General features: G+C 39.8%; 1 protein-coding gene across 2 annotated transcripts in view; it reads right to left on the bottom strand.

Moving 5' to 3' along the window:
* LOC139468439 (protein bicaudal C homolog 1-B-like) overlaps positions 1 to 27,743 on the bottom strand; it is a 137,732-nt gene that overhangs the window by 33,034 nt on the left and 76,955 nt on the right. For both annotated transcript variants that reach the window (XM_071250402.1, XM_071250403.1), the window contains 6 exons: positions 25,630 to 25,791; positions 17,875 to 17,928; positions 10,908 to 11,141; positions 8,717 to 8,929; positions 7,833 to 7,890; positions 3,855 to 3,928 (listed from right to left, as the gene is read on the bottom strand). In XM_071250402.1, the coding sequence (XP_071106503.1) occupies positions 3,855 to 3,928; positions 7,833 to 7,890; positions 8,717 to 8,929; positions 10,908 to 11,141; positions 17,875 to 17,928; positions 25,630 to 25,791 (795 nt within the window). The remainder of the gene's footprint in view (positions 1 to 3,854; positions 3,929 to 7,832; positions 7,891 to 8,716; positions 8,930 to 10,907; positions 11,142 to 17,874; positions 17,929 to 25,629; positions 25,792 to 27,743) is intronic.

Here is a 27,743-nt window from a genome sequence, read left to right on the forward strand (position 1 = left end):
TGTCACAGACATGATGATAAGACGAAATTTCATTAAAAATTGGTTTTCAGATTATGCCAACACTAACATAATGAAAAGTGGTAAAAACTAATCTAAAAGGCACTTTTTTTAATTGTGCCTAATGGAAACTTGTGTGTTCAAGTAAAACAACATGGTTCAACTACAGGACAGTTTAACTGGTCACATGGCAACATATTTCAGGGATGTTGGTGAAGAAACCACAGTAGCAGATCTACAGAAGGTCGCCTCTAATACGTGTTATCCAAGTGGTTTTGGATGCGCTATACCACCTGATTTGTCTTAAAACTATAGTCCAACACCTGCCTATGATACAGGAGTTTTCATTATTTTTTTTCAATTTCACTGAACATCCTTGGTAACCATTTATTAATAATAATAACTAATACAAAATGTATATTAAAATTGATATGCATTTGGACAAATTAGATATTCAACTGATTTTACACTATATTTCAGGCACTTGCTGTTGTGGCCATTTAGATTTTTTTCTAAATATAAAATGCTTACTTCATTGTAAAGAAGACTGAATATCCTTCAAACTCTTGAAAGCAATTTGTTCAATTTGTATTGCAGGAAAAGAAGATGGTGCGAAGGATGTGCCCTTCACTAAACTATTCTGTGATGATGTTAGAAGTTTTGCAAATGAAAAGTTATCTTGGATGTAGCGAGGTACATGCAGAACATGTTATGGGAATATGATATCTATAGTTCTGAAAAAGAGTCTTCAAGTTTAGTGCTAATTAACAGGTGTAATGGATGAAAACGAAGTCAAGGTGATCCAAATAAGTAAATTGAAACATATATTTATCACCTACCGACCAGGATTTATCACATTAAAAAATAATGGCTTAAATTCTATTCTACTGTTCAGGAAATATACCATAGTGCGAAACAAATAGGGTTTGCCATTTTGAGTGATCTGTTTTAAGAAATAGGTGATTTTGTTTATTTTTGCGCTTTCTGTGTCAGTTATCTAGACTTTAGATTTCTGGTAATTTGCTAGGATTCGGTTGTTGTTTATAAACAATACTACAGCCATTTCACAACAAGAACAAAGGTTTAACAATTTGGGGAACAAATAATTTCGGGAATCAAACATGGACCCTTGATCAAACTTTGGACAAGCCAACATAATACCAACTAGGCTATCAACAAAACTTGCATTATTCAAAAAACTAATGGTTCTAAATTAAGATGTATGGTGAAATCTGAGAAGTTCCCACTTTCAACAACTCTTGACATGTGTTCAGATATGTGCCATGATACTCCGTCTTATCAGAGATATATTTCCTTTTTTAATCAACAAATACATTATAAATATAATTTTGACAAAGAAAATCAAACCTGGTTGAATAAACAACTTTAATAGGTCTTTTTTTCACTTCCACATCAACCTAAACAAACTCATGGCAGCATGATTGTGCATCTGTGGTTAAAAGGCACACCGTTGTTCCTCAAGCCAGCCACTTGTCTCCAGCAACACTGACAGGTAATTTAGGCTGAGTCTCACCACCAAGTTTGAAAAACAGACACACATTCATAACAAAGTTTGGGATGTTTTTTTTACCTTTTTCTGTTAATTTGGAATTTCCTCCTTATAGTGTATCAACTGATGCCATCAAGATGGCAACTTTTTATTATTTTTCTACATGGCAGAGATTCAAGTCTTTATTCTCTGGCATAGTCATTTATCCTTTTGGAATACCAACAATTTTTCACGTCGACTTACAATCAAAGATATCCTACTTTCTGTGTAAGAACATGTATACATTCAGGAATTTCTTTCAACTGAATCCTGTAGTTCATCTGGGAATTTTTATTACCATCATCCTTACTGATTTAGACTTTATCAGATATCACTGCAACTATCATTAACATCTTTGAGTGGCATGTACAATCCAGTGATTAATATTGTTAGCAACGGTCCACGCAGTCAGGGTACAATGGCATGCAATCAACCAAGTCACCGAGTCTGACCACCTGATCCATTATGTTGCTTAAGTCAGCATACTAGTCTTGGACGAGTCCAAATTTACTACCTGGGTACCCATCCCCCTATGACCCAACCCTACCCTGGTACCCACTGTAGGTCTCAGGAGATGTCTCAAAATGTCCGATTGGGAACCTTTTTAGCATAGCCCGGTCAAAATGTATTTAGATCCATGTATTAAACAATCTGGTCATGCATATACTGAAGTTGACTTAAGTTATATCCTTATTCAACCATATGAAAAATCAGAAGGAAATGGTGCATAGTCAGAAAGAAATGCTAACATTAGTGACTTGAAATGTAACCATCGAGTTCTAGATAACTTTTGCCATTAAACAATATATCACATGATTAACTACGGGTCCGGGTAGTCCTGTGGGTACCTGGGTCCTACTTAGTACCCAACCGCCCCATGTACCCGAGCTACCCATCCCAGCCCTACAGCATAGGTTGCTGGGGACCATTTTTAACCTGGAACCCATATGGGGTGAATGTAAGTATGACCAACTACTTAAAAACAATTATACAGATCACAGTTTCAGTGTCGATTCTCCATGTAGACTTCAACATAAAAAAGTTGCTTGACAATGGTTTCGGAATCAGCACAGCAACATTGCTACAATTGTTTAAAGAAGTTCATCTTCCATACTATGTTATTATTAGTTAACTCAAGTTCAGCTAGAATTTCTGAGAATTTTTTTTTTCTTAATTATCTTTTCAAAATTCCATATTTTTAAAATGTTATAGCAATACGTGCCAAGACACATACAGTATTTTAGAAACGGTGGAGTGTGTAGAAGGACATTTAAGGTTTATCACAGGTCAACTACTTCAATATAATAAAAGGAACAGATGCATAAGACCAGCAGCTGGTCAAAACATCAACTACAAAATCAAAAGATGAGTAAACATGCCTAACATCACCCTAAACCAAATCAGTTCTTGAAATATTTAATTAAGTGTGTATCATAATGTCTATAACACTGAAATATATGACAGACATGACTGGTGCACAGGACAAATGCTTTGCTAGAGGTCTGTGTAGCTGTCACCGGTAATAGAATTAACAAGTGTACGTATGTGTAACTGACGAACATAAAAATGCCACCTGTTGATAAACTCTGATGATAAAAGAGGTACGTAAATCATTACACTGATGATAGAATTTTATTAAAACTTGAATGGATTATTAGGAGCCCATAATCTGTTACTATTATGGGCTAACATTATTAGCACAAACTTCAAAATTATTACATCAAGCTTAACAGCTACTGATAGGTTTGAGATGGTTTGAGATTTTATGAATAATTAATGATAGACTATTAAACATTTAAAAACTAATGTGAGTGTGTGCCACAATCTGATTGGCTGAAAACTGGGGTTAAATTTGAATTGAAGGGTGAAATCTTGATAAAATTAAAAAATCTGATTCCCAAGTATAAAAAAAACATGGTTGATAACTTGATGAAGTGAATATTAAATTCAATATTTCTTCAGTTTGGCAAATGTTTGCCAAATGAAATTTCCTTCAGTTGAGTTTTCTGTGCATCCTACTAATACCAATATGACATTATACATGAGAGCCAACTCTTGTATTTACCATGCCATATAAACATCATGTGCTCTCACATTTAAAGGGCAAGTAAAGCAATTTTGTTGTGAATGTCAATTTTTCTAGATCCATTTAGTCAATTTCAGAGAGAGAAAAATTCATAGAAAGTAATAAATGTCCAAGTGAAAGTGCTGAAATCACAGTGCAGTGCAGGGACAAGTGACTCCTCCACATTCATACAGTCTGTAGTGTACTAAGGTACAGTACAGAGCAGGAATAAGTTCTCCTCACCTTGCTTGGCTGTTTGGGTTTGGGTTTCACACTGATAAACACATCCAGCTGCTCAGTCAGTTGTTGGACTCGACCTGGAACCACACACAATTCTTTTAAACATATACTTTCATTGCAGTTTCTGTTGTTCATTTAATAATCTTATTGGTTGCTGGAGCAATGCACTTCATGACATGCTCAATAAGGTGTGTTAATTTCAAAGCATAATATTAACATTATGTAAGACTGGGTGGGACAGTGTACTTTCTAAAAAATAATAACACAATCCTTATTAAAGACTTCAACATAAAATATAATCTTCTCATGCTTTCTTGTTGCCATTTCAGCAATCAAGGGCGGTGACAAGGCGCCTGCAGAATCAAGGTACAAAGGTAAATATATGTCTAGAATCCAACTCATCCAGAACAATGTTCCTGACAATTAAGGCTTAAACAAGCAGGGAAAGAACCTATCTGAACTGATTCTTGAAAATGTGTTCATGTATCAACAGATTACCCAAAGAAGGTCATCTCCCAGAGATAAATTGGCTGAATTTGCCAATGGATATCCACGAAACAAGTGATTAATTGTATTGCCAATGTGAACTCACGCAAGTAGTTTAGGATTTATTCCAAGACCGAAAGCACTCAAAAATCTAAGCATGTTATTATGTGAGAAATTAATGGAATTCACTTAAAATATATAAACATTTTTGTTGTAGCATCGCAATCTTCTCAACAGTATCGCATATTTAACCCAACTCTGATCATAAAACAAACAATGGTGAGATAATATTCCCATCTCTTGCCTCTCCCTGACAAAAAACCTGCCTCCCTGCACAGTTGATAACATACTAATTACCCACTGAAACACAAAGTGGCACACATTAGCCTCTCAACACCAAAACAAGCTCACAATTAATTCTTTGTACTCGACAAGCAATAAATTCCCCTATAAACATGCTTGTATCAGCTTTGGCCATTGTGTTTTTTCTCCTGTGGGCAACCTGCCAAGCCCTTCAGGTTATGGGTGGATTTCAAAGCTTTCAAGATAAGATTTCTTGTCTCCACTGTTTAATTGCTGAATCTTTTCCATCCTTCTCAATTAAAGTCAAGTCTTTTTACTAACAAGGGTCACTCCCCAATAATATATCAGTTTGATTCTGTGGCAGGGTACATTACTTATTATGAGCGATAAGATAACTCTTCCACTTGTGGCTGTAGTTTGTCGGACTTCTTTTGTGTAAGATTTGAGGTTTATTTAGCGTAGTAATAATTCAGGCATTTAACTGACAGAGATGGTTTATTTACTTGTGATAAATAGCGCATGTTTATCCTTGACATTTAATAACATTTCGTGATCTGTATAAATTAATATTAGATGACTCTCTGCATGACTCTCTCTACGAAAACAGGAAATAAGAACTTATCTGTGAAAATATAATCAACATGTATTAATTAATCAATTTAAAAAGTAGATGTTCATGTAGAAGAGTTTTTTAACTCCAAGTACAAGAAAGTGGCAATACTTGTCAAGACATTTTACCATGAAAACACATGCAGCAACCATGAACTAAGATTAATTATGCCATGTGAAATTCTGCGACAATCTGGTATGATTTTATGCACTGATATTAAGACCCCAAATACTGCTATCAGTTCATATGGCATGGGTGATTATTTTTCTCAGTATTCCAATAAAAGAAATTCCTTATTACTGATTTGAAATGATTTCCAAAGAACAAACTACAGCTGACAGCAGGAGTGATGGCGTGAATGTTGTTTTACGCCACAGGCAGCAATACTCAAGCTGTTTTTAGGTGGCCTGTAAGTAATCAGGGCAAAGTAGTGGTCGACAGCAACACCCACAACATCGGGGTATCTGCCAGGTTTGTCACCCATCATGACCACCTGATCCTCATTCTAGACCTCTTTATGACAACAGGGATTTATCTAGACCAGTTCAGAGGCTGGTACTTGGCCCCAAGTCACTGTTAGTAAATTACAAATTTCCCAATTCATGTCGTCATAGTTATACCTAATGTTATGGCATTGTAGTGCTGACTTGTACTTCACTTATAACAGGACCATTAAGGAGGATCGTGAAGGATTACTTTTACACTTCTGCTTTGAATGCATTATTAAAACATGTCTTAATTTGAGAAAAAGATTTTAAAAATAATGAGTTTTCCCAGTTTGTCAGCCAAGGGCAGTTAGAATCCTAGACAAATCCCTGGACAAGTTTGGATACTGGGGACCTATTCTGCCCTGGGCCAGGCATATCCCAGTGGATTACATGAACAACAATGCATGCAGCTGGTCATGATGACACAGCCATCAAGGTTGTCCTCAGTGGGAAGCATTTATGGTTTGCATGGTACCAGGGTCTGTATTACCCGCAAACTCCAGTAGGGTTCACAGAAGGTTCCTCATACCAACAAAAGTGCATTGTTGACTGATTTATATCTACATGTTTGCTTTTTCAATAAACAGCCATGAGCACCAAGTCATGATTTGCATGTACACACATACACATAGGCAGCATCAAGGGATCTTAAAGGTATAAGCTCTGACACATGGCCCTCTCTCTTTCAGGAATTGGGCAACAATACAAACAAAATTGCGTCATTTCAGTTTAGCCCAGCTTATTTTATTTGTTAAGTTACACTGCACATAGGCGAATTTAGAGAGGGTCCAAACACCCCATTTAAGTGAGTGAGTGAGTTTGGTTTAACTCCGCTTTTAACAGTATTCCAGTTACATTGCGGCGTGTCAGCTTAACGAGGGAGGAAAGCCCAAAGTGATGCAGGTCTCAGACGTTGACCACTTCGGTGATGGGCACGGGTATGGTGCTGACAAACCAAGAAACATAATCGGGACGAACCGGGATTCGAACCCACAATCATAGGTTTCTGGCATGCCCAAGGGACGCAACTCTTCACAGCGAATCGCGGCGCCTTAGACGACTGGGCCACCCATGCCCCCCAACCCATTTGAAACCAAATGTAGTATGTTGTAGGCAGTAAAATTGACAGAGAGAAGATTTTGATATTTTTGAGCCCTCCTTTTTAAAAATGCTGGATGTCCAAGATATATCTGTACCCTGGAAATAATTGAGTCTGAGCAGACAAACCAGTGGTTGATATTATTAGCAAAGTAGCTATCAGAATACAATCAACAAAGTCACTGAGAGAGTGAGTGAGTGAGTGAGTATGGTTTTACGCCGCTTTTAACAATATTCCAGCAATATCACGGCGGGGGACACCAGTTATGGGCTTCACACATTGTACCCATATTGGGAATCGAACCTGGGTCTTCAGCATGATGAGAGAACACTTTAACCACTAGGCTACCCGAACGCCCCGTCACTGAGAGAGATCACCTGATCCAATTCAGATAACTATTGAGACAAGCCATGCAGTACTGGTGACCCATTCTAACATGGATAACCTGGCTTTTAAGATGTGCCACTGAAACTGAATATAATGGCATATATAACTTCCTTGCTGCTCTTCTCCAGTGCTTCACATCAAGTGACTATCAACCAATCACTGGAGCTCCCCAGGATATTGCTGGTGGGAAATAGCCTCTGATAAATATATTGAGCCCCAACCTTTCTGACCTCTAAAACAAGCTGCGCCATGATTCTGTGTTTAAAGCACCACAGGGGCATTCGGGTAACCTAGTGGTCAAAGTGTTCACTAGTCATGCCGAAGACCTGGGTTTCGATTCCCAACACGGGTACAATGTGTGAAGCCCATTTCTGGTGTCCCCCGTTGTGATATTGCTGGAATATTGCTAAAAGCGGCGTAAAACCATACTTGCTCAATCACTCACTCACTCACTCACTCACTCACTCACTAAAGCACCATCACTTTACCATAAGGCCACATAACCATGCTAGACAATTTGGGGCATTCTATTTGGCTGTTTATTTTTGTTGATAAATGATGTCTTGATATCGACTTGATGCAAATGATACATATATACATGTACATACCTTGTTCCAAATCTATGTCTTCTTTGACATCGAACATTAGAACTAAGGGGAGACAACCCTGAAAGCAAAAAGATATCAAACCTCAGAGAGATTCATAACAATGAATTACATCTTTTGTAACAATATAGACAGACAACGGCAGATAGGGGGAGTAGGGTACGACAATACAGTCACCATCTCACACTAGGGCTGGGACAAGTCCAAATTTACTACTCGGGTACCCAACTCCCTATTGCCCTACCCTTCCCAGGTACCCACAGTAGCTTTGAAGTGATGGGTACAAAATGTCCGATTGGGAATAGTTTGATTGTAGCCCTGGCAAAATGTATTTAGATACACATATAAAAAGATCTTGCCATGCATACACTTAAGTTAACTGAAGCTTTATCCTTATTCAAACATTTGAAATTCAGAAGGAATGCGTGCAGTGTCACTATGGAGTTCTAGATGTTTTTGTCATTAAACAATATTTTACATGACTAACCACAGGTCCGGGTAGTCCTGTGGGTACCTGGGTCCTACTCAGTACCCACCCAACCTGAGTGCCCGAGCTACCCTTCCCAGCCCGATCTCACATGTACTTGAGGATGGCATGAGTGATAACAATCCACACCATTGGGGTACAGTGATACACAATCAGCAAAGTCACACACTGTACCCAACTGTCCACCAATCCTGGTCAGCATTTATCATAAACATCATGATGAAGGACCTTCTGCCTGACGAACCAATCACCGGTTTTACAAAATAGCACCCAAATTCTGATGGTTATCAATTTGAGATCACATGTTGACTTTAGCACTTTATGATTTTACTTTTAATTACTGATTTCTAACATTTATTTCATTACACATTTATTTAGCGAAAAGATTAATTGAACTTACGATGAGTTGTTGTCGAGCTAAGAACACACTTTCAATACTTCCAGTAATGTAGACTGTTCCTTTTCGTTGTGGCGTGGCGGTGTTGGGATCAGGGAAGTGTATACTGGCCCCTGTCCGCTGCATGATCTGCTTTATGTTGACACCTGCGCGGCCGATGATGAACAGGTGGTGCTGCTGGGCAATCTCCAGCTGCATGCTGACTGCCAGGGTGTTCTGGACACGTAAACACACAATCAGAAGCAGACCAATAGACACATAACACAATCCTGAAACAAACATTTGGTCTTTTTACGCCATAACCTGCAATATTACAGCCATATCATTGTGGCCTTATAATAATTGAGAGCAGGCCTGACAAACCAGTGGTTGATATCATAAGCATGCATTTAACCAAGTCGCTGAGTAACACGATTCCATGTGGTCGTCTATTACAATGAAATCGAGCTGTGTGGATCTATTCGCTGAGTCACACGATCCCATGTGGTCGTCTATTACAATGCAATTGAGTTGTGTGGATCTATTCACTGAGTCACACGATCCCATGTGGTCGTCTCTTAGAATGCAATCGCGTTGTGTGGATCTATTCACTGAGTCACACAATCCCATGTGGTCGTCTCTTACAATGCAATCGAGTTGTGTGGATCTATTCACTGAGTCACACAATCCCATGTAGTCGTCTCTTACAATGCAATTGAGCTGTGTGGATCTATTCACTGAGTCACCCGATCCCACTGTCATCTCTTAGGACAAACATTCGAGTTTCTAAGACTTATTCTAGTCGGGGTTAAACAAATATTTAGAAATGTAAATGAACAATTTGTTGCATTCAGTTTACACTGTTTAAACCAGAAAACATCATAAAACATCATAAACAGTTAAGATGTGAGGTGTGATACTTTTACATGGATATTGAAAACACAATATAATAATATATCATATTTCTACATTAACTTGATGTAAATGCATTATCATAATGACAGACATTAACCCCCCAAAAGACTGTTTTGAGACTGATTTGTTAGCATTTTATAAACACATCCAAGTACTGATCTGAAGTATGGCTTTCACTTTGGACGTGGAAAATTGAGATTCATAGCATAAATTATACATATAAACATTTATCTTCTGGAAATAAATTGAACTGCTAACTCAAACAAAAACATCAAGACCACCAACAGACTAAACATAACTGGATTTCTCTCTCATGGACAAAAACATACACACAGCACAATTATCTCTTTCTTTTACTGCATACATACCATGTAAAGAATACTTACTTTTATCAAAAACATCAATTTAAGTGCTGGTGTTTGTCATTTTTATGACGTTACAAAAAAGTGTTTAACATATTTAAGAGATATCTCTCATAATAATAAGAGCATGACAGAATTTCAGGAATAAAAGTGTCTGCACCATGGCATTTTGAAAACAGCCTATAAATACACGAACCCAAGAGCGGCGGCAGTCAATCTGATTTGTAACAGATGTAAATCTTTCAAACAAAGCCGCTATTATGAGTTTTTGAGGATGAAATTTTTAATGACATCTTTCTGCACGCACATTTAATAGGATTTTAAGCCTCAGAGATTGATTAATTTAACTTCAACTTTACCTCTGATGGAATGTTATTCTTGAAATAGAAACTCCATTATCACCAAAGTATGGACACATTACACCCTCCATGCTTCACAGAGGAACAGGAGATGAGACTTATCTCCAAGCAGCTCGCCCAGGAGCTGCTGTTGCTCTTAGCCCTTATCTCAAGCTAATCAACTGGATGCCATGTGTATTTATACAATTACAGATCAAAACATGCCTTCGCCGATTAGGATAATTCTTAAAAAAACCATATATATATTTCTATGATCTTAGACTCTCCAATTTTCTTTCCTTAATGGGGGGGGGGGGGGGCCTTGTGCTTAAAGCAAATGCTTGTCATGCCAAAAGCCCGGGTTTGACACCCACATAGGTACAGTGCGTGAAGGACCTTAAAACATCTTGTACACCCAATCAGACTGAGTATGATTCTATACAGCTATTAGCACTATTCCAACAAATCAAGGCGAGGACACCTTCGATGGCGCAACAACGGACCTGCAAATGACCCAACAGTTGGTATCGATGAGCCAAAAAACCCACCAACAACCATCACCTGCACAAACAACATTGAAACTTCAGTGAATCTACTCACGCATCCAGTCAGCTGTTCCATCAGTTTAGCTGTGGCATCCTTGACAGCCTTGGCATTGTTGACAGAGCCCCTGACGATGACGGTGGTGACGTACATGCGGGGGCGTTGTTTGAGGCTGACCTGTACATTGTAGGTTTGTTGGAGAGACTGGATGGCAGGGGAGGAGGCGTCTGGCAGTGGGTGCAGCATCCCCGACACCGGCAGCTCAAACATAAACACTAGTGGCAGCAACTCCTGTGACAAACAAGACGTTCATCATCAACACAAAAATGGCATCAACAACGATCCAGCATGTGCACTTTGTTTGTTGTTTAACATCGCACTCAGCAATATTACAGCTAAGTGATGGCGGTCTGTAAATAATTGTGTCTGGACCAGACAATCCAGTGATTGACATCGTGAGCATCGATCTATTGATATACAATGACAACTGATATACGATGACATGCAAATGTGGATGACATTATATGCATGGTTGGTCACACACAAGGCTAACTGATGCTATATGACACTTGCCTGTCAAAAAACAAGATCAGACAAGCCAGTGATGGGATATGAGTAAGGATCCATGTCATTCTGATCATCTGATTCATTTGGTCGCCTCTTGTGACCAGCATAGTTTGCTAGGGGTCAAATCTAACCAGGAATCCCCACAAGGACTGTGACAATACCTACATATGTATGACTCTAAAAATACAACATTCTCCAAGGAATGAGGGAGGTGAAATGGGATTCAACATTGTGTTCAAGATTATTGTCCTAGTCAGTTTTATAGCCTACTGAGATATAAATGCCAAAGTTTAACAGAGATACCCTACTCAGACTAACTGTACTGACTCAGCACCAATCAGTCCTTGTCGTATCCCCTATGCCTAGCGCCAGGCATGATAACAACAAGTACCATCTTTTTACATCGGCTGGTATGATGCAGCCGTGGATCAAACCACCGACCTTCCGCTGTCCAGACAGACACTCTATCCACTCAACCACAGACACAGTGCATGACCAAGTAAATGAGTCTTGTTGTGTAGCCTGTGTAGCATGTGTGTTCAGGACGGTCAGGTCAGTGGTTCATAGTTCATAGCTAGCCTCTGTGTCACCAGTGGCTTTGATTACTCTTTTTGATCGTCATCACATCATTCGCAATTACTTAAGATCCCCATAGAAGCATTCTCAGGGCCTGGGCCTGGCCCAGGTGGGGGTGTCATAGAACTCCATCATATCTACTACTGTGCAAGCGTTGTTCAATGGTGATGGGTGATGATGGCACAGACAAAATGCCACCACAAACTTCATTCTTGTCTCATGTCTAATTGTATTAGCCCTGGCATTCACGCTGACAAGGGATGCTTGTGTAAGTCTGACAGAAAAAGGCTATGACAACTTCCACATGGAAGATATCCAAATTACACTATCTCAGATCAGCAAGAGCTTTTAGAATCCATTAAAATACAGATTTAACAGAAATTATTTCCGGGAGCACATAAACAGTATTTTATCAGGCCACCATATCATCAGAGCACAGTAAATGAAGCCATTAAATGACTGAACCTGACTCTATGAAGGTGATTTATTTAATACATTGTATCCAATAACCAATGACGAAAAAAGAATGAACGCAACATAGTTCAGCTGTTGGTAAAGAGGTATTGAGAACCTAATGGAAGAAGAAAATACTGGATTAAATCCTAATCAAAAATGGCTTTGACTTAGAACATGAAACAATCAGTAGAAATGTAGAAATGTAAGCCAGAGTAGTTACAGCCTATCAAGTTGCTACTGGGTCAACATGGGTGAGAGAAAGGGGCAATCCCCAGACCTAAACTGAGGGGAATCCCCCTACTTGCTGTGAGGCTCCAGATGGGGGGCTAGTTGTTCTTTATATTCTTTCTTGATTGCAAGGAGCCTTAAAAAAAAGTGTGTTTATCTTTTCTTTCTTTCTTTCCTTCGTGTTCTGCTTGTTTCTCAGCAGCAATGTACATCATACTCTACGTCAATAGTGATTATAGATATAATGGCCATGTTGTCTGATGTTTGTTTGTTGTTTAATGCCGCACTCAGCAATATTCAAGCTATATGACGGTGGTCTGTAAATAATCGAGTCTGGACCAGATTATCCAGTGATTGACATCATGAGCATCCATCTACGCAGTTGGGATACGATGACAGCGAGCCAGATCCACCCGATCCCGTTAGTCGCCTCTGAAGCAAGCTTGTAGCCAATATGACCATGTACATGTGATCAAGTGAGTGAACAGTGTTTTACTGCAACTGGTTCTGGACCAAACTGCAGTAAGTATTTATGAATCGGTTATCATTCATATATAAATCAAACTTCTAATATTATACTATATGTTTGTTTTACAGAAAAAAATGTCCCAATGCAAACATACCCCAGCGTTAGATCCAGTGACGCAAATCATCAGTCATTTACTGGCAGTTATAAATGTACTATAACAGCCCTTACTCACAACAAACAAGCAAAAGTGAGTGAATGAGTTGGGTGTAACGCCACTTTTAACAGTATTCCAGTTATATCATGGCATGTCAGCTTAATGAGGATGGAGAGCCCGAAGTGATGCAGCTCTCAAATGTTTACCACTTCGGTGAAACCCACAAGCACAGGTATGGCGCTGACAAACCTTGAAAAATAATCGGGGTGAACTGAGATTCGAAAATACACAATTATAGGTTTCTGGCGTGCCCAAGGGACACAACTCTGCACAGCGAATTGGGGCGCCTTAGATAACTGGGCCACCCATGCCACCAACAAACCAAAGATTCATTCTGACCTTTTAGCAACATATTGAATTTACTGCTAACAAAGGACAATACAGTCAAGTCTCGTTAATCTGACACTCGTTTATTCGACACAAATGATGAGATTTAATCAGTTCTATTTAGACCCTTTAATCCGACAGTCGCACTCTGACTCCGACACACTTAATTTGCATCGAATTGCTGAAATCACTCATTAATCAGTCTCTTTAATCCGACACGGTGATCAGCGTACTCCGTGGTCATCTGCCCGTGAGTACACAGCCCCGTGTTTTGATGCGAGACGAGTCGGCGAGTAGCTGAATATTTAAACGGCTGTAGTGGTTAAACTTTAGTGGTTGCATGATTAGAAAACATATTCCGCTGACGATATGAATATTTCATTTTTCATTTTTCAACGTTTCATGTCGTTATCTATCGTGTAGTTGTCCAATTTTCGATCACAACCGTATATACTACCTAATTTCCTTTATCCGACATACTCGTTAATCCGACATAATCATATGCAACCAACACTTTTGACTCCATAACATCTGACAATGATTAACATACAACCATAAACATGTTTCTTTTAATGTAAATGCTGCAAATAAATGCCTGATGTACTTACAAAAGATTGACTATATGTTATTGTCCTTCATCCACTTGTCAATGTCATCCAAACATATTTGCTGGTAATGCCTCATACTAGACTGGCATTAAGTCCCAGCAATAAAGTTCTCTTATTAAACAATCTATATCCACTACATATAAAATACAATACACAATGAGCCCTCAACAATCCTTCATTTCAGTCCTAGAGCTGAGGCAATCTAGACTTGCCAAATCATTCTAGACTTGAGTTGGACTCCTTTTTTAATATATTCTCTGGGGTTTGGTAGACAGACTAAGCTCGTACCTATAGTCTCAAGCAGCCATACTGTTAATTACAGCAATAAGCCCATGCCGATTTACCCTGGTTCTACTTGGGGCTGACAAGGCAGGTCCCCCCACCCTTCCCTCAACACACACATACTGATGTTGTCACAAGCAATTGTCAGGAGCAGCAGGAACACTGGCAACCAGACATGACAAATTGGCCAGTTGGAAATCATGCAGTGCTCCACGTGATCAACTCCAAGTTTTATCAACTTTGATGTTTTTGGGGAAAATCCAAATCATTATACACTTCTTGAGCGGCTGTGTACAAAAACACTTGAGTGTATACGGCTATTAGCAGCTCCCAAGTGCAATGTCTGTCAGAATTTTGAAAGTGGTCCAATTATAATGATATTTGGTTAACCCTATGGGTGTTTTATATATATCAAAGTTCAAAAACCAAAAAAGAATTATCTGACTATCATGAAAGATTTGAATTCTGTGATAACATCAACTGAGAGTATGAGTATGCCCATGCTGTAGCTGTAAATAAGTCCAGACTTTTGCCACTATTATAATGCTAGCTCACTGAGATACCTTACTGCAGTTTAACATGGATACTCAGAATACACTGATTCCGAGCTGACCACCAGTCCTTGGTTTTCTTCCCTTTACTGTTGTGTGCCAGGCCAGGTAACAACATGCACAATCTTTTAACATATGATGACAATTAAGAGGTGTTGGATGCAAGTATGCTGAAAATTTAGCTGAACTGAAAGCTAGTATGCTGACAATTTAGCTGTTGAAAGCTAGTATGCTGACAATTTAGCTTTTTTGAAAGCTAGCATGCTGACAATATAGCTTTTTTGAAAGCTAGCATGCTGACAATATAGCTGTTTTGAAAGCTAGCATGCTGTCAAAACATTTGTATTTCCAGTCAGTATATGCAAACAACTCAACTGTATGCTCGATTATATGCAAAAAAGGCAAATCAGTGAGAAATATGATATGAAAGGATCAATCAAAACTCAGCATTTTTGAAAAGGGTAATAATATCAAGCCCTACCACTAGCACCAGCCCTACTAAAAGCACCAGCCCTACCACTAGCACCAGCCCTACCACAAGCACCAGCCCTACCACAAGCACCAGCCCTACCACTAGCACCAGCACCAGCCCTACCACTAGCATCAGCCCTACCACTAGCACCAGCCCTACCACTAGCACCAGCATCAGCCCTACCACTAGCACCAGCCCTACCACCAGCACCAGCCCTACCACAAGCACCAGCCCTACCACTAGCACCTGCCCTACCACCCTACCACTAGCCCTACCACAAGCACCAGCCCTACCACTAGCACCTGCCCTACCACCCTACCACAAGCACCAGCCCTACCACTAGCACCAGCCCTACCACTAGCACCAGCATCAGCCCTACCACTAGCACCAGCATCAGCCCTACCACTAGCACCAGCCCTACCACTAGCACCAGCATCAGCCCTACCACTAGCACCAGCCCTACCACCAGCATCAGCCCTACCACTAGCACCAGCATCAGCCCTACCACTAGCACCAGCCCTACCACTAGCACCAGCATCAGCCCTACCACTAGCACCAGCCCTACCACTAGCATCAGCATCAGCCCTACCACTAGCACCAGCCCTACCACCAGCATCAGCCCTACCACTAGCACCAGCCCTACCACTAGCACCAGCATCAGCCCTACCACTAGCACCAGCCCTACCACCAGCACCAGCCCTACCACTAGCACCTGCCCTACCACTAGCACCAGCCCTACCACTAGCACCAGCCCTACCACTAGCACCAGCCCTACCACTAGCACAGCCCTACTACAAGCACCAACCCTACCACTAGCACCAACCCTACCACAAGCACCAGCCCTACCACTAGCACCAGCCCTACCACTAGCATCAGCCCTACCACTAGCATCAGCCCTACCACTAACTCAAGCTTTAGCACCATCATCAGCCCTACCACTAGCACCAGCCCTACCACTAGCACCAGCCCTACCACTAGCACCAACCCTACCACTAGCACCAACCCTACCACAAGCACCAGCTCTACCACTAGCACCAGCCCTACCACTAGCATCAGCCCTACCACTAGCATCAGCCCTACCACTAACTCAAGCTTTAGCACCAGCATCAGCCCTACCACTAGCACCAGCCCTACTACAAGCACCAACCCTACCACTAGCACCAACCCTACCACAAGCACCAGCCCTACCACTAGCACCAGCCCTACCACTAGCACCAGCCCTACCACTAGCACCAGCCCTACCACTAGCACCAGCCCTACCACTAGCACCAGCCCTACCACAAGCACCAGCCCTACCACAAGCACCAGCCCTACCACTAGCACCAGCCCTACCACAAGCACCAGCCCTAACACTAGCACCAGCCCTACCACTAGCACCAGCCCTAACACAAGCACCAGCCCTACCACTAGCACCAGCCCTACCACTAGCACCAGCCCTACCACTAGCACCAGCCCTACCACTAGCACCAGCCCTACCACTAGCACCAGCCCTACCACTAGCACCAGCCCTACCACAAGCACCAGCCCTACCACTAGCACCAGCCAATCACACAATTTGTACAAAGAAGTAAGTGTTGTTTGTTTGTTGCCTGACACCTAACTTCAACTGAGCTGTGTGTGAAACTACCTAAGAAATCATCGAGACACAAGGACATGTTTATACTCATCTCCTCTGTCTTCAACAAAGTATTTAAACAAGCAGGTCATATAAATCCATTACATATCTAAATTTAAACCTGAAGAAATAGTCCCTGAGTAGATGGCAATTGGCCATACAAGGTGTCAGTATACAAGTGCCCACATTGCCTTGTAACTCAACTGGAAAGCCACAATGTACCAACCCATTTCAAGGGCCTTAGCAATAAAACTGTTAAATAGCAATGTTTAATACACCAAAGCAAGGATAACCCCCTGTGTTTTGCCTTCAGTCAGTAGCTACAGCTAGTTAAGACAGACAGAACCCAGTCCACTAAAGGAATAACCATTTGATATTCTGGGGGGAGACTGTTTTTTTTTAACAAAATACATTTCTTCTTGAATATGCTTGAAATAAAGGCCTGTTCTGAATATTAAATTGATGTTTCCTATCAAAAGCTTCGTGGGTTGTGTCTATGTTTAACATACTGACATTCACCATACTACAATATGTATGTAGAGGCAAAGGTGTTAGCATAAATTATTTACAATCATTTGTCGTGAAAGGTTTAATCTGCTCTTTTCAAATGGCAGCTTGCGGGTTAATATATACAAGTCCATCACTAGCTCGTTACTTACCCTTATCTGGGCACGCGCTGATTCTACACCTCCAGGCTGACCTGCTATGGACACCTGAAACATAGATATACAACACTGTAACATTGGTATATATGTACCTGCACACATATATATATAAATATAACATACCTAACTAAAACTGGCATTATTACAAGCACACACACTCGCACGCATGTTGCTACATAAGTAAAATCTTGAATGCAATGTTAAACCCAGCTCACCTCACATGCGCAGGCATTATTTGCATGCATAATTTGACCATTGTACACATACCAGCTACAGACAGATTATATTTGTATCTGAGCTAAAAACACCAGAAAGGCATACATACCAGCAAAAAAGCTGATATTTGCTGTAAATTCTACATGCTGCTTTTAGCACTATTCCAGTCATATAAACCAAACCTGGTTCTTCGGAAAGAAGTGCAATCACTTTAACCACTCGGCTACCCCACTATTCCTGATATTTATTTAAGTATATGGACCTGTTATAAAGAATAACCCACTTAAAGATTACACATACAATTTCTGAAAGAAATACTGATGCTTCCTACAGTATGCCCAATATAAACATATATATTTTTACCTGCAAAAGATTTTGTTTGCTTGTATAATGCACCATAATGCAATGTTCCAGCCATATGATTTTTATATAATGTAAACATATACAGAAAATAATGAAGTCTGGATCAGACAACAAACCAGTCATTGATATACGAGTAACGTCCCACACACTCAGTGACAAGAAATTCAGCAAGTCTTTTTTTATTTTATTTCAGCAAAATCAGCCCAAAGACATAACTTTGTTTAACTTGGCATATATAACATTAACAAATTAAAATTCCATGTTAACATACATATGATTAGAGATTGTTGTGAGGTAAAACGTGATACAAAGCTATAATGTGCTGACAGACAACTAGTAACGAGAAATGAGACATAAACGATGACCTAATGCTTAGAATGAACATAATCTATCAGGGTATTCGTTCTTCAATTTTTCAAATTTATCTTTCACATCAGCTACTTGCCCTCAAACTGGTTACTGTAGATGAATATGTTACATTTTATCATTAATCTCCATCAGATTAAACTCCAACATAAAGGTCCTTCTGTCATTTTGTCTCCCCAAATGTCCAGTCCAATTATCTTGACGAAGGTGAGGTGAGGTGAGGTGAGGTGAGGTGAGGTGAATGGGGATTAACGTCACGCCAAGATTATTGCACTTATATAGCGACGTGCATGCACGTGTGTGTGTATGCTTGTACTAGTCCGGATTGATGCTGATTTATAATGCTAGCACACTGAGATACCATGCCGCAATTCAACAAGAACACCCCACTCAGTAACAGTAAACTGAATCCGAGCCAACCAGTCCCCTTAATGCCGAGCGCCGGACAGGGTAACAACAAGTACCATCTTTTAAAGCCCCACCCTGACTATAAATAGCCCGCAAGGTGGCGGTGTTTCAGTTTCGAACAATGACTGACAATGTAAACACAACCGACTGTCGGGAGACGTTTTTTGAAAACCATACGGGAACAAGATCACCATTGACCGTCAAACTTCGTATCAACTTGAATGACATACCATGGATATAACAAATGGCTCCATATCAAGATATAAGTCAATAAATTTTCTGTAGTTTTATCCTAAGAAATCGAATCGATCGTGTTTGGCGTCTGCATCGATCACAGTGGGCGGAGCTTATTTACGTTTGCGCTATAAATAGCAAAGCACGTGGTCATGTGTACATGTGACACATTCAATGTATTTGTGGTCAAAGTGCATTGTGTTGTATACTTTTTACGGCAGAACAGCAGCAGAACATCAGTTTCAGTTAATGTAACAGTAACGATACCTAAATACGAAATTGACGACGCGATTCTTTCAGTTCAATCCGAAAATTACAGATATTTTTTTAGTTTTGGTCATTTGCATTCAACAGTTAGATTTGTGCCACACAATAATCAGTTTATATTCATAAAACGTATATTATTACAGAGATTTTTCAACTAGTGTTTAGGAAGGGGCCAAATTTGAAGCACCAGAAGTTGCGCCAATATTTCTCAGCTTGATTACAATAGATGAATATGCTACGTGTATCAACATAACAATGCACATAAGCAACTGGTAAATAAGTAACTGAATATACTTGATGTTTTGGCCTACAGAAGGCGTATCCGGATAATATTGTACTTACGATAAACGAAAACTCCAATACACATATTCCAAGACAACTTTAATTATGAATTTCCTTTTCTTTCAAAGAATTTTCACACACAAAACTGAGTTTGATCATTAGATCCACACTTGTCCCATGTAATTTTTGTTCGGGGTATTTGGATACACTTCGCGCACAAGTTTTAAATTTCAATCTGGGATCCCTTTCCCGTTTTGTCCACACCAATCCTTCATTTGCTGCAACGTATAATTCCGTTTCTTCAAGTCCAAGTATCTACGATCTCTCCAAACACTTCGTTTATTTAGCTCAGTCCAGAAACAATGTGTTCGAATCGACGAATTTCTGCAACATGGTGGCCGCACCATTCCCTAGGCCTAACTGCGATTGTCTGCGCCATGTCACGCATGGTTGACAAAAGAAGTGTGAACATACATATTCGGCTTCATCTGGTTCCACAATGAAATCTCGCTGTGACACTGATTCACTACTCCCAAGAATCGGCACTGAAATTGTCAAAGTTTCTGTTGCACTTGCAAGGGCGGGAAGAGAGGCACCATCTTGTCGATTCGAGTTGTGAATCGGAATGAAGTCATCTTGAATTGGAACTTTCTCCACGATAAAGTCACCAATGTCACAATCGAAATGACCAAAGGCTCCCTGATTATCTCGAACAACTCTTCGTCAAATTAGGATTTACATGAAAATGTTTTGTTGCTCATATTGAAGACAAGCGAAATTGCAAAGTTCTTGTCCGTTGTAAGCAGCAACTCGATGCACTCGAGGGGCGTGGTTGCTAGGAGATCGCGAGGTCAGAAAGAGGAAAACAAAAAGTTTTATAAAGTAATAAAAGAAATCCGCAGTGCAAAGTACCATGTACAGGATATTTTTGAATAATATTATTCACGAAAAAAAATATTTTCTAAAAGTGCAAATTAATTTATTAATTCATCCCAAGGTCGTAACCCTGATCACGTGGTGGGTATTTGGAAGGAATCTTGTGATGAAGCCTTGAAAGAGGCCGTGTGTATAACATTGTTGAATTCAACTGACCAGGAAGGTTGTTGAGGCACATTATGACAGATGCTCTTCATGGATGGAGAAAAAAATGTATCTGAGAGAAACATTGTTGCTTTGAGCTTCGCAACAAAACATGTGTTCATGCCGAAGTAGTTTACAAGAGAGCCAGCGACCTGAATAAGCTTGATGAAAATAATGTTGAAATCCATTTTTTCGCACATGACAGAATTAATGTGAACTAATATTTATTTGAACATCGTTTCGAAGTCTGTGAGGCTGTCCGTATTTTAATATTCTTATTTCCATTGCGACGTGAAATAATATAATGTTTTCGTGTCTTAATTTTGCTGCCGCTGTGGAAAATTGCGCACCGATCTATTAAAAGAAATACTACTAGCTCAACTTTATAAAAGAACCAGATCAACTTTATCTTTGTTCCGTTGTTTATTAAAAATTTGCTTCCGAAGCAAAGCGAATCGATCTACATAATAAACAAATTCATAGACTAGATTCTAGTACCAAGTGTTTAAACCTTTTTTTTTATGTCATAAAATAACTTACAAAATTATTGAAAGACATTTTTTTATAAGTAATATATATCTTATCTCCTCCTGCCGCTCTCTGGTTAGTTTAGGCTTGAGGGGAGGAACACATTAAAAAAATATGGATGGCCTTATGCAAATGACACTTGGCATGCCAGTCAAGAGGGATCTGGGTCACTGGGACCCGCCAAGTTTCACGGATCGAGTTACTTCGGCACGAAGAGCTTCATCGGACAAGTGTGACTTTGCCAAAATACATTGCTACTGTCACGGAAACGACAAAAAGCTACTTTGATCACGTGAAAATATTTTTGACCATCACCAGGTTTTTTTACAGATCGTTGTCATCCAGATTCCAGATGAAGGCAAGACGAACACAACGAAGAAAAACACTGTTGAAATCACCGATTACCGTGTATATGTGAGAAATGCTATTTATAAACTGCAGATATACCGTACACCACAGGATAACGATTGGTGCCGTGACTACATATTATGTTTTTTATTTGTTCAATTACACTGTTCATATTCATCACTACAAACGTATTAATTCGTTGGGATATCTAGAATAGCTCAGAACAAGAATGTCTATAATTTCTGTGTTGGACTGCGTTGGATATATCGTGGACATTCCACGGTATCATTTTATGAAGATGTGAAGACGACATGGCAGGTAGGTTTTGAAACCAAAGACCTACGCGTTTGTTGAAAAGTCTTGGAATCGCTTGATAGATATTTATTACCATTAAAACTTACATCCACGTAGGTGGGTGTTTACATGACGTCACCCGTTTACGCAATAACCAATGAAATGTGTGTGTTATCATGACGTCATATTGACCTGTCAGATCACTCGTATAAGCTCCGCCCACTAGAGTGCGGTAGTTCCTACTGCAGATGGGGCTTTAACTTCTTTTGGTATGATGTGGCCGGGGATCAAACCACCAATCTTCCACTCTCCAGACAGACACTCTATCCACTCAACCACAGAGGCAGTGCATGAATAAGTACCTTATTCGATGTAATAAGCGCCCGGTTCTAATAAGCGCCCACGGCGATATATGCTAATATTTTGGCTAGTGAACAATCCCAATTAGCACCCCTTCCGATTGATCAATGCACCCTTAATTATGGGCAATTAAATTCTGAAAAAATATATCTGTCGTACATCAACATTTCAGGCTATTAGCATAAACCACGAAATTTATCTTTCAACTGTTTTTTTTCACCAAAATAATATTCTAATAAGAGCCCCCTCTTTATAATTTTGAGAGTGCCCTGGGCGCTTATTACGTCGAATACGGTAAATGAGTCTTGTTTTGTAGCCTGTGTTGCATGTGTGTTCATGATGGTCAGGTCAGTGGTTCATAGTTCATAGTTTGTAGATTATCTTGATGAAACCTGTTTCCTGTATTGTACGCATAATGCATAAATAGTTCCAATGAACAATGCACAGAATGAAATCTTCCAACTTTTTATAAAAAAATTCAAGTCATGACTCTCAAATTGCAAGTCACAATCCACAATCTCAATCTATCAGACTGATTGTATGCTAGATACAAGCTTCCTCCCTTCCATGACTACTGGACATACATATAAATGCAGAGCCCCATCAGAGCCTGGGAATCCTTGTGTAACCTGCATGTTGAACAAGCAGGCATACTGATGAAAAGATGCCATGTTTATAGCAGGTAATCAAGATGGGGCCTATCAGCATCAACTCCACTGCTTATCGACACTCACAACCTGTTTACTTTCACACACACTACAGAGCTGTTCACATTTTTCTATCATGTCTGAAGAAATAACGATTTGTGATCTGGAGTTATCCCGTGTCATTTTTCTGTAACATGTTTATGGCTCATTGCCGGCCAGTAGACAGCCCCATTGTGGGTGCACATTCCTCTGTACAGTGCCTCCTCTGTGGAGTGGCAAGGTGGAGGACCTTCACTACCAGCATGTACAGCATATCTGAATAAAACACTGCTGCTATAAGTGAGTTGAGGTATATAACGATGTGCAAACTCGTGAGTGCTTGTGGCTGCTTGTACTAGTCCGGACTAGTGCCGATTTTATAGCGCTAGCCCACTAAGATACCATGCAGCAGTTTAGCATGAATACCCCACTAAGACAACAGTATACTGACTCCGAGCCGACCAGTCCTTGTTTTAGCCCCTTAATGCCGAGCACCAGGCAGGGTAACAACAAGTCCACCTTTCAATGTCTTTCGGTATGACGTGACCGGGGATTGAGCCTCGGCCTTCTGCTCTCTGCGTGACCGCTCTGCCACTAGACCACAGAGGCAGCCTGCTGATATAGGACAACCACTCCTCAACCACTGGATATAGTCAATGCATGATATTCCACACAAATAATAACCATTATCAGTCTTGTCCCTGTTGCTCTACTCTACATACTCCAATCTGCAACTTAATCCACTTGCCTGAAGCCTGAGTCTAGTAAAATTCTGTCTGGTCCAGTAAGTTCAGAAATATTAGTCCACATATAATAACACTAACATTGACTGAAAATGATGCGGGCCAAAATCGGACTTGCAGCCCCAAAGATTTTTGGGACAGACTGCATACCCTAGTCAGTATTTACACTAACTTTCCACATATAGCACAATGCTCAGACATTCATACCCCATCTCACTGACATGTCACTTCTACAAATCTCTCTGACCTTGTGTGATACTGGGAAGAACACAACCATCTACCCATTACACAAACTCATATCTCTAACCCAAATACTCCTCCCCTGTGCAATGCCTCCTACTGTCAATACAAGAGGGGTTAACATTATGCCATCCGTCCCCACCCACTGCATTATCAGTTTATCCATGTCCCTCTTGAGCATTCTTAACCCTCATCCTATGACCTGTCCCCTCATAAAACTCCTTTGGGTTTTTTCGGCATGACATCTCTGTTTCAATGTGGCCAATGGAAGAGACTCTTGAATGTCAGCTGGTTATATCCACCAACAAATCTAATTGGCCTTTTCTATATGAACTGATGTACCTGATTGCTCTTCTCAATATACACCAACATACCTGATTGCTCTTCTCAATATACACCAACATACCTGATTCTTCTTCTCTATATACACCAACATACCTGATTCTTCTTCTCTATATACACCAACATACCTGATTGCTCTTCTCAATATACACCAACATACCTGATTGCTCTTCTCAATATACACCAACATACCTGATTGCTCTTCTCAATATACACCAACATACCTGATTCTTCTTCTCTCTATACACCAACATACCTGATTGCTCTTCTCAATATACACCAACATACCTGATTGTTCTTCTCTATATACACCAACATACCTGATTGCTCTTCTCTATATATTCCAACATTCCTGATTGCTCTTCTCTCTGTACACCAACATACCTGATTGCTCTTCTCTCTATACACCAACATACCTGATTGTTCTTCTCTATATACTACAACATACCTAATTCCTCTTCTCTATATACACCGACATACCTGATTGCTCTTCTCTATATACACCAACATACCTGATTGCTCTTCTCTATAAACACTGACATACCTGATTGCTCTTCTCCATATACACCAACATACCTGATTGCTCTTCTCTATATACACAAACATTCCTGATTGCTCTTCTCTATATACACAAACATACCTGATTGCTCTTCTCTATATACACCAACATACCTGATTGCTCTTCTCTATATACACCGACATACCTGATTGCTCTTCTCTCTATACACCAACATGCCTGATTGCTCTTCTCTATATACACCAACATACCTGATTGTCCTTCTCTATATACTACAACATACCTAATTCCTCTTCTCTATATACACCGACATACCTGACTGCTCTTCTCTATATACACCGACATTCCTGATTGCTCTTCTCTATATACATCGACATACCTGATTGCTCTTCTCTATATACACCGACATACCTGATTGCTCTTCTCTATATACACCGACATACCTGATTGCTCTTCTCTACATACACCGACATACCTGATTGCTCTTCTCCTGGACACTGCTGCCTCTATTGGAATCAGGGAAGTGGATGTGACAACCGGTATCCTGCATCACCTTCTTGATGTTGTTGCCTCCCTTGCCGATGACATGGGAGTGCTCCGTGTGTGACACATCCATCTTCAGTGTCACACGATTGCTCTGAAACAGTGAAAACAAAATTCTGTATCTATCCCTTGTCAGTTATTCCATTTGGGATTCCAGGCAGAACTTGAGCCAGCAACCCATGTCTTACATAAGAGACAATAAAAATTACCAAATCAATATAAAAATTACCTATACAACATAAACTTTCCTATACAACAGATGCATATACTTATATATAATTTTGTGTACACATATGCACTGGTTATAACTTATTGTTTCATATTTCCTGTGCATGAGACCCATGAAGATCCAGATTAGAATAGGTCTTCAGCAACCCATGCTTGCCGTAAAGCAACTATGCTTGTCGTAAGAGGCGACTTACGGGAACGAGTGGTCAGGCTCGCTGACTTGATTGATGCATGTCAATTGTGTGGATCGATGCTCATGATATCAATCACTGGATTGTCCGGTCCATACTCGATTAATTAGAGACCATCGTCATATAGCTGGAATATTGCTGAGTGCAACATTAAACAAACAAACAAACCTGTGCACGATGCATAGGACCATGTGCCACAAATCATTGCTAGCAATCATTGATGTACCAGACTGTTATTGATAAACTGTTATGACCTTGAAGATACAGCTGACCTTGCTACCACAGAATAAACTAACAATCCCCATACTTAAGAAAACAATTATTTGTTTACTTCTTATTTGACAAATACCAAACTATGATGAACTTGTTTCCTTCTTGAAAACAGAAACAGAGTGAGTGAGTGAGTGAGTATGGTTTTATGCCGCTTTTAGCAATATTCCAGCAATATCACGGCGGGGGACACCAGAAATGGACTTCACACATTGTACCCATGTCGGGAATTGAACCCGGGGCTTCGGCGTGACGAGTGAACGCTTTAACCACTAGGCTACCCGACCACCCCAACAGAAACAGATCAGGTCGTTAGTATTAATCACTTATATGTATTTGGTGTCACAACTGTGTTGTAGTTGTAGATGAACTTGCAGATTAGTGAGTTAGTGATTACCTGCACAATTAAGTATATATTCAAATATATATCAACTAAATATCTTATGTTATAACCTACTTGTACAGTAATGGCAAGTACATCTGAATGTATGTCCGTAAGTTTAATGTGAGTGCTTGATGTATCTGGGTAAGTCCAGGTGTACGAGCACTGTATGGACGGAGGGGGAGACGACGCCATCTTGAAAGAGTCGCAAGAAACACCAACACTCACTTATACTCATGTATCATAAAGAGTCAATAAACTATTTCTCTAGTAGAAGTAAGTAACTATTTACTAGTGGAGTGTGACTACAACTAAGTGCTGGAGGAGAACAGTACATAGGACGTTGTGAGGATTTCACACCTATATCGCACGAGTTGTAGTCTATGGGTGATATAAGGGGAACAACTTATTATTATATAGTTGACAGTAAAGAGGACTTCTGTTGAAAATCCGAAAGATTAGTTTAGTGCGATTGCAGCAAAAATACAGTACTAATGGCAATGACATAATAGAGGTAGAGGATTCATTATAGAGTTTTCTGCATATTTAATTATTTCTTATGCAGATGTGTCATGGTGACGTAATTGTAATAATTCCTGACGTATGTATGTATGTATGTATGTATGTATGTATGTATGTATGTATGTATGTATGTATGTATGTAATGTATGTATGTATGTATGTATGTATGTATGTATGTATGTATGTATGTATGTATGTTCTTTATAACTATATAATTGTAATAACATATTTTGTATCCATGTATCTTGATGTATGGTACAGATATGTGCATTACTGCATGGATGTAATATAAGTGCTATTTATTAATAAAATAAGTAAAAGTGCTTATTTTACAAAATGCAAAGAGTAACTGTAACAGATTGTACATATTTATTAGATTCTATTTTATATTTTCTTAAGTTGTAATTCCATTGTTTAAGGTTGACGTACAAAAACATACCTATTGGCTACCCC

This window comes from Haliotis cracherodii, unplaced genomic scaffold, assembly GCF_022045235.1.
Source record: "Haliotis cracherodii isolate W230 unplaced genomic scaffold, xgHalCrac1.p SCAF_2, whole genome shotgun sequence".
In the NCBI taxonomy this organism is placed as follows: Eukaryota; Metazoa; Mollusca; class Gastropoda; order Lepetellida; family Haliotidae; genus Haliotis; species Haliotis cracherodii.